The 19,124-nt window shown below is 44.3% G+C and overlaps 6 protein-coding genes across 6 annotated transcripts; 3 read left to right on the top strand and 3 right to left on the bottom strand.

The window, feature by feature from the left end:
- Positions 1 to 1,561: 1,561 nt before the first annotated feature.
- Positions 1,562 to 2,745, top strand: V1514DRAFT_321022 (uncharacterized protein; the record flags this gene model as incomplete). Its single annotated transcript, XM_066926035.1, has 2 exons — positions 1,562 to 1,570; positions 1,666 to 2,745. 2 exons carry the CDS (start codon positions 1,562 to 1,564, stop codon positions 2,743 to 2,745), a joined length of 1,089 nt encoding a protein of 362 aa, XP_066782340.1.
- A 672-nt stretch (positions 2,746 to 3,417) lies between these two features.
- Positions 3,418 to 4,150, top strand: V1514DRAFT_333703 (uncharacterized protein). The gene has a single exon (XM_066928090.1). It carries the CDS (start codon positions 3,499 to 3,501, stop codon positions 4,048 to 4,050), a length of 552 nt encoding a protein of 183 aa, XP_066782339.1. The 5' UTR covers positions 3,418 to 3,498; the 3' UTR covers positions 4,051 to 4,150.
- V1514DRAFT_121464 (uncharacterized protein) lies at positions 4,067 to 6,370 on the bottom strand. Its single transcript, XM_066924420.1, has 2 exons — positions 6,074 to 6,370; positions 4,067 to 5,908 (listed from the first exon to the last, which is right to left on the bottom strand). Exons 1-2 carry the CDS (start codon positions 6,255 to 6,257, stop codon positions 4,161 to 4,163), a joined length of 1,932 nt encoding a protein of 643 aa, XP_066782338.1. The 5' UTR covers positions 6,258 to 6,370; the 3' UTR covers positions 4,067 to 4,160.
- Position 6,371: 1 nt separating this feature from the next.
- On the bottom strand, positions 6,372 to 8,227 carry V1514DRAFT_121434 (uncharacterized protein). The gene is made up of 3 exons (XM_066924419.1): positions 7,599 to 8,227; positions 7,213 to 7,504; positions 6,372 to 7,143 (listed from the first exon to the last, which is right to left on the bottom strand). Exons 1-3 carry the CDS (start codon positions 8,067 to 8,069, stop codon positions 6,557 to 6,559), a joined length of 1,350 nt encoding a protein of 449 aa, XP_066782337.1. The 5' UTR covers positions 8,070 to 8,227; the 3' UTR covers positions 6,372 to 6,556.
- Positions 8,228 to 8,409: 182 nt separating this feature from the next.
- On the bottom strand, positions 8,410 to 13,809 carry V1514DRAFT_309107 (uncharacterized protein). The gene is made up of 4 exons (XM_066925738.1): positions 13,738 to 13,809; positions 12,328 to 13,592; positions 9,784 to 12,257; positions 8,410 to 9,725 (listed from the first exon to the last, which is right to left on the bottom strand). The coding sequence occupies exons 2-4, from the start codon at positions 13,484 to 13,486 to the stop codon at positions 8,541 to 8,543; spliced, it is 4,818 nt and encodes a 1,605-aa protein (XP_066782336.1). The 5' UTR covers positions 13,487 to 13,592; positions 13,738 to 13,809; the 3' UTR covers positions 8,410 to 8,540.
- Positions 13,810 to 16,548: 2,739 nt separating this feature from the next.
- V1514DRAFT_368646 (NOL1/NOP2/sun family-domain-containing protein) lies at positions 16,549 to 18,927 on the top strand. Its single transcript, XM_066929912.1, has 2 exons — positions 16,549 to 16,952; positions 17,004 to 18,927. The coding sequence occupies exons 1-2, from the start codon at positions 16,632 to 16,634 to the stop codon at positions 18,597 to 18,599; spliced, it is 1,917 nt and encodes a 638-aa protein (XP_066782335.1). The 5' UTR covers positions 16,549 to 16,631; the 3' UTR covers positions 18,600 to 18,927.
- The last annotated feature ends 197 nt before the right edge of the window (positions 18,928 to 19,124 follow it).

Here is a 19,124-nt window from a genome sequence, read left to right as displayed (position 1 = left end):
GTCCTCATTACTAACTAGCTATATCGTTAGCAGGCTCGTGAGCTGCGTTGTTTGTAGATTGTCCCAATTTATGGAAAGACAAAAAAAAAGTTTAGCAAACGTTGAATAACTCAGCCAATCTGAAATCGACAATTCCTGTTCTGGTCCCGACAGGAGATTGCGAAGGATGTCACAATACATCTTGTCGCAAAATGAAGCAACGCGTCTCGGTTGTTCAAAAAAATTTCGCTAAAACAGCCTTGCAATGGGCAACACTTTAACGATCTTTGCAACTGGACGAGATATAACCTTACACGAGCTAAACCCTGCTTTTTTGTGATTTGCATAGGTAGGCATCATGCGCATGTTTATCCCAAATACTTTGGCTGTCAGGATGACACTCAATGAAGGTATCAATTAGATTGTTTTTATGAACAGAGTGTTTATAAAACAAAGGTCTAAAACATTTAGGAGTGCGCTCAAAGCATTTTAAGTATGTGGCACCGGCCAAATGCCTTTTCGCATGCCCGAGTTTAACCGAGCTTCGCACTGATGCAACCTAGGAATGGCAAGGCTCTGGTTCATCAACTCAGAAAGATTTCGGAGGTTTACGTTGTATGATTATAAATTAATTGAATATGGATTGTACCTCTATATTTGCATCAGCCATTATTTCCTTGAGAATTGTATACTTACTCGTATATATAACGTAATACAACTATCCGGTTTATAAAATTTAATTGCCGGTTATAAATTGCAAAAAAATCATTAAAGCGTATTGATACACCATTTCATTTGGCAAATACATTGTACAGTCAATTAATAATTAAATCCATCAGCTACACAACGTCACATACAAACAAGTACCCCGGCATCAGGTTTGCCCAGTTTTGGTTTGGAATGGTTGACAGGGGATGCGCTATTTTTCAATACGTTGATATTTCTCTCTCAGTTCACCAACATGGGCATACGTCATCGGTATTATTGGAACAACTTGCTTCTCGCATTGAGTTTTTAAACGCATCACAAAAATCTTGATAACTTTACCCAGCAGGATGTCATGCAAAGACCTGTGTTACAAAAAAAAAAGCTTACAGGTATGTTTGACGGTCATCCATTTATAAGCTAACCGACTGGACATTAACATGCTGCAAATCCACGTACCCTGTGTCACAAGAGCTACATATAGATGCATGCAGGTACAATGGGGGGAATGTATCATAAAGAAAACCAAACTTGATTTTTTAACAGAAAAACCAATCAGAAAAAAAATTTTCATTTAGCTCTCCTTATGACATTTACTGTATCTCTAGTGTCCACACTCACGTACTCCCTGTTGTGAAATAAACAAGCTAATGAATTATCCACGTCGGAAATGAGCTCTAGCTATAGAAAGAGACTTATAAATAATACTACTAAAGAAGAAGAAAAAAAAAAGAGAAAGCTCTCATAAAACGCTTCGTTGCAGTTAAATACCCCTGACTACATGTGTAATAGGGTTTTGTGTAAGATGGGATCAGGGCAAGAAGAGGCTTTGTGTGGGGAAGAGGAAGCATTCAATTACAGGCAATATATACCTATAATGGAGGAAGTATGTTGAGGCTTAGGACCTTCTTTTTTTTTTGAGAGTACAATGATTTAGAAGTTTAAACCCTGGGGCTTTTCTAATTTTTTCTTAATATTTAGGGAACTCGAAGATCTGCCAGGAATCGTGACCGAAATAATTCTTCGCGACCGATTTACGTGCAGTCATCATCATCATCAAGTTTATCACCGTCACGGTCATCACATTCCTCTTCTGAAGTTGAAGATGCAGATATTGTATTTGAGGATGATGACGAGATTGAATTTGAAGGTCATGTTAATGAAGACGAAGATCGTGAATCACGGTTGAGCGACGATGCGCCTGCCGTCGACACCAAAGCACATGGTCAACCTCAACAAAGTGACAGTTTAGACCAAAGTTTTTTATTAAATGATGATGGTGATGATTATGGGGGCTTTTTACCTGATGATGATAATGATGACGATGACGACGGCGGAGGCGGGTTTGTACCTGAAGACGACGACGATGACGACGACGACTACAAAGATGATCAGGTTGAGTACTACGTTCAACAATCCAAATCAACCTCACAATCATCTAAATCAATTTTAAATTTGGCATCCATAAATACTTCTATGCCCACCCAACCACTATCAACGGCGGAAATGATGCCATCGTTTGGCCTATCCGAAACCGAATTACGCGAAATTACGGACGTTTTAAACATATCAAGCACGGCCAATAGCAAGACGATTGCTACGGACATGATCGAAGACGTGCTGATTGCTTTAGGGTTTGATGACCCGCCGGCAGCTGAAATCAATGACATTGCAGCCACGGTGGATCCTGCTCGGTCAGGCGCGGCCAACAAGGAATTGTTGATTGAGATTTTGGCATTTAAATATCAGCAACGCCGGCAAGACCATGAGCATGATACCGGAATCACAACAACATCATTGCCGGCGACGAGACATTTGCCAGAATACGAGCATGCGTTTAACCTCTTTTTAGATGTTTCGGGTAAACCCAAAGATAATTATGACAGTGGCCAAGTTATCACTTTGGACATGTTAAAACAAATTGCCACGATGGCTAATGATGATGCCGTCATGGCTGATGAGGAACTACTAGCTGACATGATGCGCGTCGCGTGTGGTGACCCAAACGGACCGGTTGGGTTCGATCAATTTGTTACAGTAATGAAATCGGCTGGAATATAAGAAGCATAATTTTCATAATAGTCTTACTTATTTCCACGATGACAAACTTGTCATGATAATAGTTAATCATATACTATCAATAACTGTAAAGCAAAAAAAAAAAATGTTTGACGACAATTCAGCACCACGTTATTTCTTTATTAGAATCGTCATAGATTATTAACCGCTTTATCATTATACAAAAAAAATTGAATACGTATCGCAATGCCATGTGTGATTTTTACAACTTCATGTACTGTTAAAGGTCCCATAGTGCTAGGCATATAACAACATGTGTACCATTACAATCTCAAACACTTCATTGAATACCGTAGTATTAGAAACTAGGCAGTTCGTGGACATTGGAACCGGTTTGGAGATGGAAGTGCAATTTCAAAGCGCGTTCAGCCATTTTAGACGTGGCATCAAATTACCCGTAACATAATCAAATTCATTTTTCTGACAATGGAAATTAAATAAACTACATCTTGCCATGTGCCGTGTATTTGTTTTGCGAGTGTCAGAAGTATTCCGAGTTTTTTCTGAAGTAGTAACCAAACTTCACAAATCTAGCCACTATCTTGTATGTACTCGCTCACTATCCAGTTTATGTATCTATCGTTACTCGGATATCTTTATAGTACAGTCAATTTTTTTTAAAAAATAAAAACACATTGTATAGTTATCAATTTATTAGCCTAACCGCCGCTACGCCGCACAAGTTGAAATATCCCAGCATTCTTCTTTGGTTTATAACAACCAACGACTCCATTCATGGACCGGCGGCGTGAGCATGTGCACTTTGGAGTTGGCGGCGGACGTGGCGGCAGAATAGGTCATGTTCAACATGTTTACGTGCCAGTGCCTTTATACTTGCACTTATTCTGCGGCGGCATCTCGCTGCTCATCGTGTTTATTTTTGCCCGCGTGCTGGGCGTGACGATGCATTACATCCTCGACGACGATATTTCAATTGCCAACAGCATGACCACTACTGCCACTACTGTCACGAATATGCCATCATTGTCATCAGCAAATCATCACACGCTAATAGACAAGTTCGTGGCCGTGCTGCAAGAAGAATTCGGCGCCGGCCGAAAGTTGCCAGCTGGCGCTTCCGGCGCATCACATGACCAGCATGCGGTCGTGATTGACCAATACTTACTCCGGGTTTGTGGCGTGTTGTTATATACCGTGTACGCGTTGGTGGTGGCGTTCGCGTTATCGCTTTCGGCATTGTTTCATTCATTGTCGTTTGTTTCGTTTATTTGGCGACGATGGAAAGGAGTCGGGCAGGTTTTATTCGAAGTTTTTAACAATTCATGACACATATTCACGCGATTAAACAGTTTTCACGAAAACCATAAATTTAACTTGTAATGTCCAAAAAAAAAAAAGAAAAAAAAAGAGAAACACTAAATTTTCATCCCAACTTCTTATTCCAACATTTCATCACCATTCTGACCATCGTGAAGCGATTCGTGCTGATTTTCAGCTGCCACGATCGTCGGCGCCGCTGCCGGCGGATTGTACCAACTATACGTAACATTACCAACCTCAGCAATTTCTGGCCCGGCGTAAAAGAATTTCTCCGCCGTTTGCCGGTCCTTGAACGTCACAATCTTGACGTCATGGTCGGTTGCGTGCGGTTCAATGTTTTCGTATTCGCCCACGCCCAACAGGTATGCAGCAAAATCTTCATCGGCAGAGTCTTGCAATCCCTGCACGGCAACTTTTTTCGTACGCAGGTCCAAATTCGACCGTGAACTGATCACGAATCCCCCAGGCGAGCCCGTTCCTGACGAAATGGCGCCTCCCCGGCCACCACCGCGCGCCCATGATGAATAATTGCCCCGGTACGAAGGTGATGACGAATACCAACCTCGGCTGCCACCACGGCCCCTGCCTGGTATGGCTGCTGATGACGGCACGGCCACGCCAAGTTGATCCGCTTCAGCTTGCAACTGGGCAAGTTTCTCCTTCAGAGCCTCGGTGGTGGACTTTGCAGAATCGATCTCCATTCCGTCACCGCCATCCAGTTCATCACCGCTCGCTGTTGCTGCAAGTGTTGCAGTGGTCGTTGTTGCTGTTTCTTCTGCCTCCTTGGCCCTGATTCGAGCCAAAAGTGCTTCACGCTCTTCGGCCTGCTTCTGAAGTAGTTCTTCCTTCTGCCGTTTAAGCTCTTCCATGCGAGCCTCCATCTCCACCTTCTTTGCCTGCCGGGCTTCATATTCCCTTTGTCGTTCCTCTTGCACGCGCTTGACTTCTTCAATGTCGACCGTTGGTTGCGGTTCCGGTGATGCTGATCTCTTCCTTGTAAATTGGCCGTTGCCGTTGCGCCCTGCTGAATATGGCCGCCGGCCACCAAAACCGCTACCAGCAAATCTTTCTTCCGCCCCCGTATCTTTCCAATATAATTTAATAAATCGGTTTGAAAATATTGGCTCCGGCGACGCCCATGCCTTGGCAGCGTCATCATGGGTTTCAAACGTGACCAGTGCCACGCGATGATTTTCAAACAATTGCAACTCCTGAATCGGTCCAAACGGTTCAAACACGGATCGTAATTCAATGTCATTCAAATGCTCAGCCGGGATTTTTTCAACAACTAACGTGGTGTTTGTGGGATCTTTTGTTGGTCCGACCGTATATCTTGTGCTTTCCGGTCGTGCCGGCTGTTGTTGATGATGATGTTGTTGTCGTCCGCCAGGATGCCCATTGTTGTGTTGTCTGAATCCAGGCCCGCGATGGTACTGTTGATCGTCAACCGTGATCTTGTCCTCGCCATGTTCGTAGGGACACATGTCACCACGCATGCAATATCCTCTCTCGTCGTAACTTCGGCATCTGCCCTTCCGTCTGGGCACGCCGGCGGGAGTAAATCCGAGGAAGCCAGGACTACCGCCAGCATTCCCGCCGCCAACGTTTCCAGGGAATCCGCTTCGGTTAGCAAACCCACCGTTGCTGGGATAATATGGTTCTGCCTGTGCATCTGGCACATACGGCGGATGTTGCTGCTGCTGCTGCTGTTGTTGTTGTTGTTGTTGTTGTTGTTCATTTTGATATGTAGAGATTGGTTGTTGCGGTGATTGCTGTGATTGCTGAGGTTGCTGTTGTTGTTGTGGTTGCAAGTAAGATTTTGATTTTAAAACTGCAAATATCTCGTCTACAAATCCAACCGTGTCTATATAGGCAAATAATTAGTTGACACCGACTATTTCCATCATATAAAAAAAATTTGAACTCCCCCTCTCAGTCTCATTTAAAAAATAAAACCCACGGTAGAAAGGAAGCAACGTAACGAAGAAAAAGTATTATCCGCTTTAAAAAAAAAAAAAAAATAACTTACTATTTTGTAAGAAATCTTGCAATTGTTCAAAACACATCTGCTTGACTTCATGTTCTGGTTGATCATGCCTTAACAACGCCAGCACGTAATCAGCCAAAATTTCAGAATCAGCATCGGAAAGAGCTTCCAATCGATGAGTTAAATATTTTCTGAATAACGGAGCATCTGCTTCATCAAAACTCATCGTGTGCTCGTATTAATTTTTTTTTGGGAAAATTTGTTAAAAATTAAAAATTTGGTTGATGTGTGTTTTGAAATTCTATTTGATTTTTTTTTTTTGGGTGGCCCATTTTTTTTTAAAAAGGTATTTCTGCGCTGCGCTTTTTGGGTCAATTATGTACTTGTCTAGGTCCCATTCATTACACAATCCTTATCCACATTAATTATACCAAAATTTAAATAATAAAAATACAAATATAACAATAATCACCCAAACTAAACTCCTCCCACCTTCTCCCTCTCTGAAAAAAAAAATCGCAAAGTTTACTCATTGACTTCGCTCCATGACCTTGTAGCTGGACTCGACAAAAACATTAAACTCTCAATCGCGTCAACCTCAATCGGTTTGCGGTCACCACGATTACCGATTTTATCATTGACAAGAGCACCACCGGATGCTTGTCGCCGCTGCTGTTGTTGTTCTTTTTGTAATTCAGCCGCTGCTACTGCAACTGCGGCAGCGACTATTCCCGCCCCGGACGCCGACGATAAAGACGAAGAAGAATTCGAAGAACTTACTAATTGCGTTGTAGTAACATTTTTTGGACGCACCACCCTACGACGCGACGAAGGTGATGGTGAGGTGCTAGTTCGAGGTGATGACAACGTGGGTGGCAGTTTATTAGAAAAAGTACCCAAAACAGGAAGCCCACTCGGAGTCACGGGCACGCCTGGAAATGGCCTTGGCTTGTGTGGTGAAGATTTCGGAGTTTGTGGTAGTTGTGGTTGTGATTGTGATTGATCTTGCTTATGTTTATCTGCATCATGGCTTAAACGCAAGTCATCGTCATCGTCATCGTCATCGTCATCGTCGTCATCATTGCTGTCACCGGTCACTGAAATTAAAGTATCTAAATGCTGGTTACGCACGGGTGATAAACTCATGGGCGCAGCCTCAGAAGGAGTATTTGCATGCCAACCTGATTCCAATGTCCGCCCTCGCGGATAATGCTCGATTGTTGTCTTTGTCGACAACCTGCCATCCGCATCCTCATCGATGATTACATGCGCAGCACCGTCCAATGAGTGGAGGTCCTTGTAATTTGCAACCGGCACGATGATCCGGTGAGGGTATTTATCATCACTTTTGGCCGTAGGCACTGCTGGCAACTGAGCCACGGAATGCTCTAGCTGATCAAGTGAATGTGATTGCCAGCCATGCTGAACTTTCACCATGGCATACGACAGACGCGTGCGTAAGTTTGCAGAAATCTAAAGAAACAAAACAAAACATTTGTTAGAACGACAGAGCAGTAGAATAATAATAATACTACTAATAATACTAATGATAATAATGCGTACGTACTTCTTGAATCCTGTCCTTTGACGGCGATAAAGTCTTTTTAGCTGGGCTCGACGGCACCGACGATACCGGCGTTTTGACATTACCTGATGCTGTTCTTTTCTTGGATGGCGAAAGTTCCTGTTCAAATAAGAACCTGCTGCCACCGTCATCATTACCATCGTCATCATTTTCACTAGATCGATCATCATTTATAACGTGCTCATGTTGATTATGTCCAATGTATGGAGACACGGCAACGACCTCATGCGTCACGGGTGGATGAGCCCGTGGCGACCCGGCACCGTCACCATCACCGTCACCACTTCTGCCACCATCAGTCTCCTCCACAATCGATATGCGCGCGTCAAACTGTATTGGAGAAAATGGAGGCAACAAAGTCAATGACGACGTTGACTGCAAAGCTTTGTTCGTCGTGGCAATTTGCGGAAGCGCGCCGTCATGCACCACCGCCGACGGTTCGTGTGACGCCATTGTTTTCAATTTCTCCTCTCTCTCTTACGCGTTTTCTCAAAAAGAAAATATTTTCCAAATAATGGCCAGCAGCAAAGTGATAATTTAATCACCGTGTATATCGATTGTTTTTACTCTTTTGCTTGTTTGAGCGCGAACCGGGGAGTGGGAAAAACGACAACGTTCCCGCGACGGTTGCCATCAACAAATAATAAATCAGCGCCCGTAATCCCGGGGTTAAGAACGCGGACCGTGCCACGGGGCGTCTCATCGCGTGTCATAGCGCAGGCACTGCATTGCAGCATCAGCAGGGTAACGAAGTTCCGAGCTAAACATCCCAAAATAACTATGACTTTTTCCAATTTATCACGCGTGTATTATATACAAAATAAAGAACAGCAAAACACCACTTATAATAATAGTACAAACATATAGTCTATAGTACATGACGCAAATTGCAAATAAAAACAATAAAAAAGACTTAAAAATATTTCAAACCCCACGTTCGTTGCTCTCCCGGCTGCTGAACGGTGGTGGCAATTCAAACATGCTCTTGCCTCCATTTGTCTTGCTAATTAAGGACGACAGACGCGGTAATTGAGGTTGATCTGGTTGATCTGATTGTTGTGACTGTTGCAAATCAATAGAAGAACCGTAGCCTGGTTGAAAGTATGGCTGCTGCTGCTGCTGCTGCTGCTGCTGTTGCGGCGGTGGTGGTGCGGATGCGTATAAAGGCAAAACGGGATGCAGCGGCGCTTGAGGCGAGTATTGATATGCGGAGGAACCTGTGCCGGGATAGGGCAAAGTCGCGCCGCCATCACCAAACGTAGCAGCAGATATCGACGATGACGCATGAAAGGATGACAACGCCACCGAACTGCCAGGTTGCACCTGCGTGCGCCACGAAGACTGGGCGGCCTGTTGAGGTTCGACTGGCGCCAGATGCGCACTCGTATTCACGGGTGACAAACTGGCGGACGTAGCACGATAAACAGGCGACAACGGTGGCGCGGGTGCGGGCGCGGGTGTGGGTGCGACTGAAGATCGAGACGAAGGCTCATCTGGCACGTCGTTCAGCAAGTTGGCAATGTTCGACAATTTCGGTCGCGACCGTGGCGGCGGTGGCGGCGGCACTGCGGGTTGTTCCTGCCGAGCTAATGACACAAGAGTATTTGCAGACAACAGCGCCGGGTCAGCTTGAACATCTGAAGACTCCACTTGGCCCATTCCCATCGACTGCAGAATTGATGCAGGTGTTAACCCCCCAGGTGAGTCTTGAGCTGGAATAGAGGTAGAACCACCAACAGCTGAAGTACTGCTCGGTTTCGACATAGATGAATCCACGAAAAAACCCAATCTTGGCCCTCTACTTAACGATTGTTGTTGTGGTACCGCCAGCTGCGATGGTGGTGGTGATGGCGGTGATGACTTGTCCGCACTGGCTTCAAGCGTGGCTTGAATCTGCTCTGCTTCTGGTGACAGATCTGCCCTGTCACCACCACCATCTTCCATCAAGTCTTCATGAATACGTTGCTGAGCTTCATATCTCTTGCGCACAGGAATATGCTGTGTTGGGGGTGCGGGCGTAGCCTGGCCACTCGCAATCAACAGGTCAGCATTCTTGGTAACCTTGTCCCAATCAAACTTTTCCGCATTTCTCATGTAGTAATTTTTCACCTAAAGTTTTCAGTCAAAATAACAAAAATTAATTTAAACTAAGTTTAAAAATGCATACCATGGTAGTACTTTTAGCCTTAAGATGCTTTGAAACCTCATCCCATCGTGTGCCATATGATTGTAATAATTTTGGGAACAAGTTCATTTCATGCACACTCCAATAACTCGAAATAAGATTATTTCGCTTGTTATCCTGTATCCTCTTGCCATGGTCATGATCTTCCAAATATTTAGATTCTCCAGCTCCTGTTACACTAACATTTGCAGCTGCAGACGACAAATAATCTAAAGCTGACATGTTTTCTGATTCAGAAATGTTCGATTCACCAAGATCATGTATTTGATAATTTTGTTGCTGTTGCTGTTGCCTCGATTCATATTGTACCTGCTGCAACTCCGGCTCAGAATGAGCAGCCGTAGCCTGTTGAGCTTCGGCTGACAAGGAAGGAATATCCAACCCACCATACAAACCAGCTAACGCACTAATTGCATCAACTTCTCGATCCTTCAAATTAGCAGTTTCGCTAATAATCTCGTCAACAGGTTCAACAATCTGAGGCTGGGCTGGTTCACTGACAAGAGGCGGAATCACTGCTTCTCGTGACATCTCACCATTACCGCCACTAACCGTACGTTTGGGTCCTCGTTTTAAGCCATTTCCTTTCGCACGCTTTACTTTTTGTTGTTCCGCAGCAATTAGGGGTATTTCACGTTTATCGCCAAACACTGGTGCAGCCGCACGGCGCGGGCGTACCGCACTCGCATCCAGCAACGCGGCCAGCTCCTCATCAGGCATTGTCGTCGTTCGCTCGCGACTTCTAGGTGGCACTAATGGTGGTGGCTGTGAAAATATTAGCTGCTGCTGCTGCTGCAGTTCTTGCGGTGTGTGATCGGTTTCATCTTCATTTTCAAAGCCACCGACTGATGGTGAACCTTCGTCGCCTTCAAACGCAGCTTCGTTTAAAAGTGCAGCCTGCTTCGCTCTGAAAACCGCAACAGGTTGCTGGTTAGCACCACCACGCTTGCGGCGGCCCTTTCGTGCAGCACCACGGCGACCTCGACTTGATCCCAAAGCTTTGTAGTCAACTTCTTTTTTCGTGCGGTAATAGTGCAACACGCATTCCTCTGCAGACCTCACATATGCCATATGCTTGGCAATAAATCCAAACTGTTTAGGGTATAGTCTATACCCTTCACAAAACAACTTATGCTCATCTTCAGTAAACACGTCCACGCCATCAACCACCAAACGTTTCATGGGAATGGCCATATCACGAACAAGATTGTTGGTATCAACATATTTTATCTTTCGTTCATCATCATCAATAATCATGTTAGGAATTTGAGCCGACGTCAGTTTGGCCCTCTTAGTCTGTTCTTTCGCGTCTTCTGTTTTGAGAGAGGCTAATACTTCCAAAAATTCTGCCTCAGAACGAACTGCGTCACCGTGGTGACTTCCTCTTGATCTGCGATTTGATGAACTTCCACCATCGTCCGATTCATCATCATAAAACAATGAATTGCCGCCTCGGTTTACCGGATGCTCATGCATGTTTGTAATTTCATCGTCTAACTTTCGACAATTAATTACCCATTTATCGTGAATACTCTTGTATTCTCGTTGTAGTCGTCGGCCGATATCGAAATCTCGTCTTTTACGTCTTTGAAGGTGTGCAACAAGTTCTGGTTTCATAGCCTGAAATTGAAGCTCATTTACTTGATAGAAAGGGTAGTCTGAAAGTTGCTTGAAAGGCTGTTGAAGAAGATATTTGAGTGGCTCTGGACTTTGAACATGAACTTGAACTTGCACTTTAACTTGAGATTTTGTTGCTTCCTCACTCTGTAGTAAACCTTGTTCTTTCTCCAACTTGATTTTAGCAAGCGCTTCTAAAGTAGATGATTTTGGTCCAGTAGTAATCTTTTCTTTTTCCTTTATTTTCTCCATTAGCCATATCTTTTCACGAGTAATATCCTTGAGTCTGGATTCCAAACTGTCAATTTTCTCTTGCAAATCCTTCATTTTTTCAATCACATCTGTCTCATTCAGCCCATCTTCCTCATCATCTTCTTCAGACATGGCGCTCGATGATGGTTCAGGTTGAATAAGTACAGGTTTTGGTTGACTAGGAACATGTTTCGCCAGAGGCTGTGCTGAAATATTCATAATAGTAACCGGAGATGTCGTTGCAGGCACGTCGGATACAACAGGTTTTTGAGAAGACGAAGAAAAATCAAGAGTTACTGATTTTAATTCTTGCGCTTGATGTGACTGCGACGGTACTGGTTCGTCATGGCTGTCTTGGCTATCCTTGACGACTGACAACGATTCCAAGCTATCCTGAGATGCCTGCGCCCGATCTGATTGTAGTTGCCCAGATAACTGCACTTTATCTAGCGAAGAAGTTGTCAAGCTATCTTGGCGAAACTGAGGTTGTGGTATTTCTTCCATCTTCTGAATATTGGATACAGGCGTGGTACTGCTCGTCACCGTGTATGACCGTGTTTCTTTAAATTTAATAGGTGATGGTGATCCTGAGGTCATTATTAGCTTTAAAAATATAGACAAGTGCACGCATAATATCTTTTTTTTATTTAATCTTACCACTTTCTGAAACTGATTTTGGCTGTTCAACGGGTTTCTTTGATTCAACCGTACTAGGAAAACTAGCTCTTTTTTCCCTAGTAGATGTGTGAACATCTACATAACTCGGACTTCGAGGTCGACCAGGGATAGGTTCGATTGGTTGTCGCGGTGGAGGTAACGAATGTTTGCGGGGTATTATTGAAGATGACTGCGGTATCGATCTTGATGAAGGAGGAGGTTGATGAAATGACGACGAAGAAGAAACAGAAGAAGTAGAAGACGATGCAAATGGAAGATGTGGGGAATGAGTGGGAGGAGAAGTACGTGGAGCATACCTATCACCAGGCCCGAGTGACTGACCATAGTAAGAAGACCGGCCTCCACTGTACGGAGCTGATTCATAAATTGGCGGTTTTACTTGCCACTCCCTGTCCCGGTCACGATCCCGATCAACAAAATACCGGTTCCTAATCTCCCTGTCCCTATCCCTGTCTCTGTCGCGGTCCCTATCCCTGTCACGATAATCACGCATGATCAAATCACGCTCACGGTCACGATCTCTAAAATCCCGCTCGCGCTCCCAATTTCGTTGTGATGGCGGCAAAAGAGGCAGTGGAGGCGGTGGAGGCCTGTATGGGCGCGGCCTGTCATAGCCACGGTCATAATCACGATCCCGGTCACGATCACGATAAATATCACGATCTCTTTCCCAAAAATCACGATCTCTTTCTCTATCCCGTTCACGGTCCCGTTCACGGTCCCGTTCACGGTCCCACCGGAAATGATAATCTCTGTCTGACCACCTCGGAGGGTATTCCCGTTCTGGCCTGTAGTCACGATCTCGATCACGATCATCATATTCTCTAGGAAATGAAACAGAAGAAGATAAATGTGATGACCGGTTATTGGAAGCCCATACGTACTGCTGCTGCTGTTGCTGCTGATGGGACTGCGGCTTTGAGTGATGAACAATTGGTGGTGCCGGCGGCGGCGCTGCTGTCGAGAAAAGACCGGCCTGTGAGGACGGGCCCACCGAATTTGACGATCTGGGGCTACTGGGAATTATTGAAGATCCTGAATTATTATGAGATGTCAGATGTGATGCAGACTGTGAACTTAAATGTGGTCTTTGTAATGGATGATACGGCCCGGAAGGCGAAGGAGGTGACGGGGCCATTCCGAAGTCAAGGCCAAAAACTGCTCGCACAATATAAAGTTATTGAAAAGCCAGCCCTGCTGCAACTATAAAAAAACCGGTGCTTGAATCGAATTCACTTAGATTCCTAAATATTACCGTGAAGGTGAGAATCATGAAACGTGACTGGCACGAATTAAAAGAAGCTACAACACAACACCAGCCCATGCTATGGACCATGTAGGTAAAGCGAGCCAGGCCTAGTTTATGACTTTAAAAACAAGATTTCGTACCTTTCAATATGCAAATAATAAAGACAAAATTGCGAGACAGCAAGGTCTCTTGCGGGCAGAGAATTTGATGAATGATTAACTTACTTTTACGGCCGTTCTTGAATTTGGCATTTTTGGACCAGTTGACTTGGCTTCAGGGTTGGGGCACATTTGGGAGAATGCAAATAAGGTTTCGACATTGTGAAAACTCTAACCGCGATGCCCAAAAAAAGCTAAGAACGTGTTGCCGAAAACTTCACGTGAGAAATAAATGTAAAATAAATGCACAACAGACCTTTTAGATTTCTGACCTTGCAATACAACGGAGTTTCTGCTTATGGATATATATAAATATTATTTGTATCCATTAGCTTCATAATCTGCGTGCAACGCTCGAGAATATACAGAATTGTATTATCATTATAAGAAACGTCCAGTTCCATTTCTTAATGGCAAATCGTGATTTATTTTTTTTGAAATTCAAGTTTGTCACATTTTATTTATTGTCTTTAATAATTTTCAATTTATTATAGTCAACAATATTTCATCACACGAAAAGAAACAACCCGCTTCTTTCTCACTGCATTCCAGTCAAATCTGATGACCGTTACCAAAACAACTGATGAAGCTAAACAGGTAGAGCTAAATTTTGAAATTTTTTAGGAAATCAAAGTGTACTTAAAAGCGTAATTGTACTTTTTGGATCCCTGGATAACTAGTAATGTGTTAAATCACTATGGTGTAGATGAACACCACTTTTCAATTGTTGTGTTACACAGAGAATTCAGCTCCAATACTCAATTAGCAATATTGCCACTAATTCCGGTTCTTACTAAATCATCCCTGCTGCTGACAGTTTTTTTGTCGGGCAGTGAACAGTAATATAAAAATGCACTTAGTATGTTTATAAAATTCGACCAGATCTGTAAATAAATCATGCCGTCCACGCGTTGGGAACTTAATCACGTCAGATGAATCTGAATATGATGCGTTCCAAACATAATTAATTGCAACAGGCAGGTCGTAGATTTAAAAAACAAACCAGGTATCAAAAGAATGAAAAAGAAAAAAAATGTATATAATTCTTCATTCAGTTAAAAAAAAGTGGTCTCTGTCTCATGTATGTGACCTGCTCAAAACTTTGGCACGTCTATTTGATTGCTATTCTGCACTTCGACAACTCGAGGCAATGAAAATTAATAATAAACACATGACCTAACTCTGCGTTCCATTAGACGAGAACCATGTGCCAAAAATTAAATATATCGTTTAGGTTGAATCACCAAAATCACGATAAAGCCAGAAAAATCAAAATTTCAAAAGGCAGAAGCCTTATTGCCGCCAAAAAGGGCGATAGTGATTACAAAAACTGAGATGGTCCCGGTAGAAACGCGACCGAATTTATGGACCCAGATCTGGATTAAAAAAAAGAGAAAAAGAGACATGAAACCGACTAAACCACGCAATCAGCAGTCAACACTCCTTGACGTTATGAAAAATGATAATGTTATTTCACATCAAAGAGTACAGCATTTGAAATTACAATAAGCGATTAAACACTGCAAAAAGTTTTGTTACTAAGATTGGCTGCTTTTGCTTACGACCTAAACCATGATAGCTTTTCATTAAGGATCTTAATTGACGCGGATCATTCTTCTTTAATAGGTCAAGGACTACATAAGCTTTGCGAAGATATAATAAGCACATAAATTGTTGTCCACCCGTGGCGCCTGATTGCCTGAACAAGTTAGTTCCTTGTCACTTTTTGCTCTCTTTTTAGCCATACGGGGCGCAATTTTTAATAGCGTGTAATTGCAGTGGAAATTTTCGTTTAGTTGGTGTTTCATTAGTGGCGTCAGAGTATCTGTATTTATATGATGTCGAACAACACTATAACCATGGCGATCTAGTTTTACACATTGGAACAAGAGCTATCTGGACAAGCAGGCATCGCTGTGTTAAAAACTGTGCCCACGCTGGTGACTGTGGTCGAAATTCACGCGCCGACCTTTTTACTGAAAAAGATTTTTAAAAAAAGTAACAATGCCCAATGCTTCCAATGCTTCCAATGCTTCCAATGTAATATCAATTCGGTGGGAGGTTTTGCAGCTCAGCTTCGGGTATTTGAGCATGAAATGATAAAAAACTAATAATTCAGGTCGGCAACTTCGTCTTAGCTTGATCACGAAAAAAAAAACGTATGGTAAAGACACATAATTCTACCGATTAAGGTTCTTGATTGGCGAAAACTGCACTGGTCTGGGCCTCACACATCCCATGCAAAAATCCCAGTGCAATTCAAATAGTCACAGATGAGTATTTGAGTGTTTGCCGAATCATCAATCAAATTACTGGACCGTGGCTGAGCATATCAATATTTACCTTTAAACTTTGAATTGTATTTCAAACCACTCACCATGTCTGTTTTGTGACGGATTTTGGCTAGATTATGTATGCGCACAAATAGAAATGCCGTGCGTGACCTTTTGTAAATGCGAGTGGTTGATTCTAACGGTGGACCATCAATATGATACGACGTGATTTGGAGATACATACAGCATTCGACACAACGTCAAGTTCCAATGTCAAAAAGGCGTGACATAGTTACATGATGAATACATAATTTATTCCGTTTCATCACGAGTATTGGCATGACTGACGAGCTCGATTACAGAATTTAACCGCTTATACAATGAAGCATTAATTAAGTTCATGGAAAAAATGCAAAAAATAGAGTTCATCCCTGAACTAAAAAATCTCAGCGCAAGTGCGTAATGCGTTTATGCAGATATTTTTATAATTTTTTTTTTTTTTTACGTGAAAGGGTTTGCTCCCAACGCTTGAAAATCAAGGCCTACTTAAATTATTTTTATTTTTAAAAAACTTTGACCACAAAATAAAAATTAATTAAAACCATGGCACCAAAAGTCAAGTTAGGACGGAAAGCGAGAACTAAGCAAGGACCGGTTCCGACCTTGGAAGAATTTCGAGGTGAAGCTAAGAAGAGTAATGCTGCCGGCTCGACAACGTCGAGGTTGAGGGATAAGAAGCGGAAACGAAATGAGGAAGTAAACGGCAAGAACAAGAATAAGAACAAGAAGGAGAAAAAGACGGCAGAGGAAAAAGAGGAAGAAGTTGTGAATGACGACTTTTATAATTTTGGCAGTGATGGTGAAGGAGAGCTTGATGATAATGATGATGATGATGATAAGGTAATTGACGATGACGAGGAAGAGGTGAGGAATCATGGCAGGGTTTATGTAGGGAATGGTTATTAATTGATTTAGGTTTACGATTCAGAAGAGGAGCAGGATCGGCCGGTGTTTAGTGATGACGATCAAGATGAGGAAGCACTGGAAGCCGCTAACGCTGGAGTGTTTGCCAAAGCATTTGAGAAGGAAGACCACGAAGAAGAAGAAGAAGAAGAAGAAGAAGAAGAAGAAGAAGAAGAAGAAGAAGAAGAAGAAGAAGAAGAAAATGAAGGCGAAGAAGCAGAAGAAGCAGAAGAAGGTGATGAAGATGAGTTTGATTCAGACATTGATGTAAACAACTTGGACGAATTCGAAACCGACGATGTTGAAATAAATTTGGAACAGTCGTCAACCAAAGTGTTACCGTCGGGACAAGAAGTGGAAGAAGCCAGTCAATTGCCACCAGATATTCACATTTCGCGAACGCGGATTCAAGAAATTTTAAACGTGTTGGATGATTTTGGCAAATTGGCTGAGCCAGACCGATCACGGGCCGAGTACGTGCAGCAATTGGTTGCTGATATTGCCAATTATTACGGATACACTGAATTTCTTGCCGGCAAGTTGTTTGAACTTTTCTCACCGAGGGAATCATTAGAATTTTTTGAAGCCAACGAAGTGGCCCGGCCGATTACGATTCGCACAAACACGCTCAAGACCCGGCGGCGAAATCTTGCCCAGGCGCTCGTGAACCGAGGCGTCAACTTAAAACCGGTTGGCAACTGGACCAAGGTCGGATTGCAAATCTTTGACTCGCAGGTTCCGATCGGAGCCACGCCGGAATATTTGGCTGGTCATTACATTATCCAAGCTGCGTCATCTTTTCTGCCATGCATCGCGTTGGCGCCGCAGGAGGGCGAGCGCGTGCTGGACATGGCAGCTGCGCCCGGCGGCAAGACCACGTACCTGAGCGCATTGATGAAAAACACCGGTACCGTGTTTGCTAATGATGCCAACAAGGCGCGCACGAAGTCATTAGTGGCCAACATACACCGACTTGGGTGTACAAACACGGTCGTGAGTCAGTACGATGCCACATCGTTCCCCAAAGTCATTGGCGGGTTCGACCGCGTGTTGCTGGACGCGCCTTGCTCGGGCACGGGCGTGATCTCAAAGGACCCGTCGGTCAAGACCAGCAGGAACGAGGCTGATTTCATTAACCTGCCATTTTTGCAAAAGAAATTGCTGCTGGCAGCAATTGACTCGGTAGATGCCGGGTCGAAGACCGGTGGCTACATTGTGTACTCGACATGCTCGGTCACGGTGGATGAGAACGAGGCCGTGGTGGACTACGCGTTACGTAAGCGGCCGAACGTGCGCCTGGTTGACACCGGGCTCGAGTTTGGCGTGCCGGGCTTCACGGCATACCGGGGCAAGCAGTTTTCATCTGGGCTGAACTTGACCCGGCGGTACTACCCGCATACATACAACGTGGACGGGTTTTTTGTGGCCAAGTTCAAAAAGTCGCCAGTGACGACGGCGACGCAGACCACCAACGGCAGCGGCACGAACACGAACACGAAGAAGAAGACCAAGTCATCGTCGGCAGCGGCACCGTCTTCTCCGTTCGATGATGACGAGCCAGCGCAAACGTCAACGTCAACGTCAACGTCGGCGTCGGCGTCGGCGTAGGCGGCAACATAACAGGAACGCTTGCGGCAGGCGGAGCGTGGATCCGTGCCCTAACCGGATGCAAGCTTGATCGGACTGGGTTGGCCCAGGGGCGGGCGGGTGAGCGGACTGAGCCGCTCGCTGGCTGGTCACGCCCCGGGCTGGCTCCGGGGGAAGAAAGAAAGCCTTACCCTGGACGTCGGCTATCCGACGATGAGGCCACCGCACAGCGAACGAACAAGGGGGAAGCGTATAAGCCAGCAAGAAAAAAAAACAAAAAAAAGAAAAGGAAAGGCACGAGCGCTAATGCATTTAATGGAAGGGTATATACTATATATAACTATTATGCTTTTTTTTAATGGTAAATCCGTAAACACGACCACCGGTTCGTTCGGTGCACGATTGCCCCGGCAACCGGCTGCGTGCGCCGTGTCCGCCGCCGAGCCCGACCCCGAGCCCGTGGCCGGGTAATCGGATAGGTGGCCCGGAGCACTGTCGGGGCAAACCCCAGCCCCGGGTTCGATATAACTTCCTTCCATTTTCTCC

This window comes from Lipomyces japonicus (genome assembly GCF_038497905.1).
Source record: "Lipomyces japonicus strain CBS 7319 unplaced genomic scaffold V1514scaffold_30, whole genome shotgun sequence".
Taxonomy (NCBI): domain Eukaryota; kingdom Fungi; phylum Ascomycota; class Lipomycetes; order Lipomycetales; family Lipomycetaceae; genus Lipomyces; species Lipomyces japonicus.
This window is presented reverse-complemented; position numbering and strand designations above follow the sequence as displayed.

Coding starts and splice junctions, on each gene's coding strand:
- V1514DRAFT_121464 (XM_066924420.1), bottom strand. CDS start 6,257: ATGAGTTTTGATGAAGCAGATGCTCCGTTATTCAGAAAATATTTAACT. Junction 5,909..6,073: donor GCAAGATTTCTTACAAAATA/GTAAGTTATTTT, acceptor TTGCCTATATAG/ACACGGTTGGATTTGTAGAC.
- V1514DRAFT_333703 (XM_066928090.1), top strand. CDS start 3,499: ATGGACCGGCGGCGTGAGCATGTGCACTTTGGAGTTGGCGGCGGACGT.
- V1514DRAFT_368646 (XM_066929912.1), top strand. CDS start 16,632: ATGGCACCAAAAGTCAAGTTAGGACGGAAAGCGAGAACTAAGCAAGGA. Junction 16,953..17,003: donor TTGACGATGACGAGGAAGAG/GTGAGGAATCAT, acceptor TAATTGATTTAG/GTTTACGATTCAGAAGAGGA.
- V1514DRAFT_121434 (XM_066924419.1), bottom strand. CDS start 8,069: ATGGCGTCACACGAACCGTCGGCGGTGGTGCATGACGGCGCGCTTCCG. Junction 7,505..7,598: donor CAAAGGACAGGATTCAAGAA/GTACGTACGCAT, acceptor TTGTTTCTTTAG/ATTTCTGCAAACTTACGCAC. Junction 7,144..7,212: donor AGGGCGGACATTGGAATCAG/GTTGGCATGCAA, acceptor ACCAGCATTTAG/ATACTTTAATTTCAGTGACC.
- V1514DRAFT_309107 (XM_066925738.1), bottom strand. CDS start 13,486: ATGGCCCCGTCACCTCCTTCGCCTTCCGGGCCGTATCATCCATTACAA. Junction 12,258..12,327: donor AAAATCAGTTTCAGAAAGTG/GTAAGATTAAAT, acceptor TAATGACCTCAG/GATCACCATCACCTATTAAA. Junction 9,726..9,783: donor AGGCTAAAAGTACTACCATG/GTATGCATTTTT, acceptor TGAAAACTTTAG/GTGAAAAATTACTACATGAG.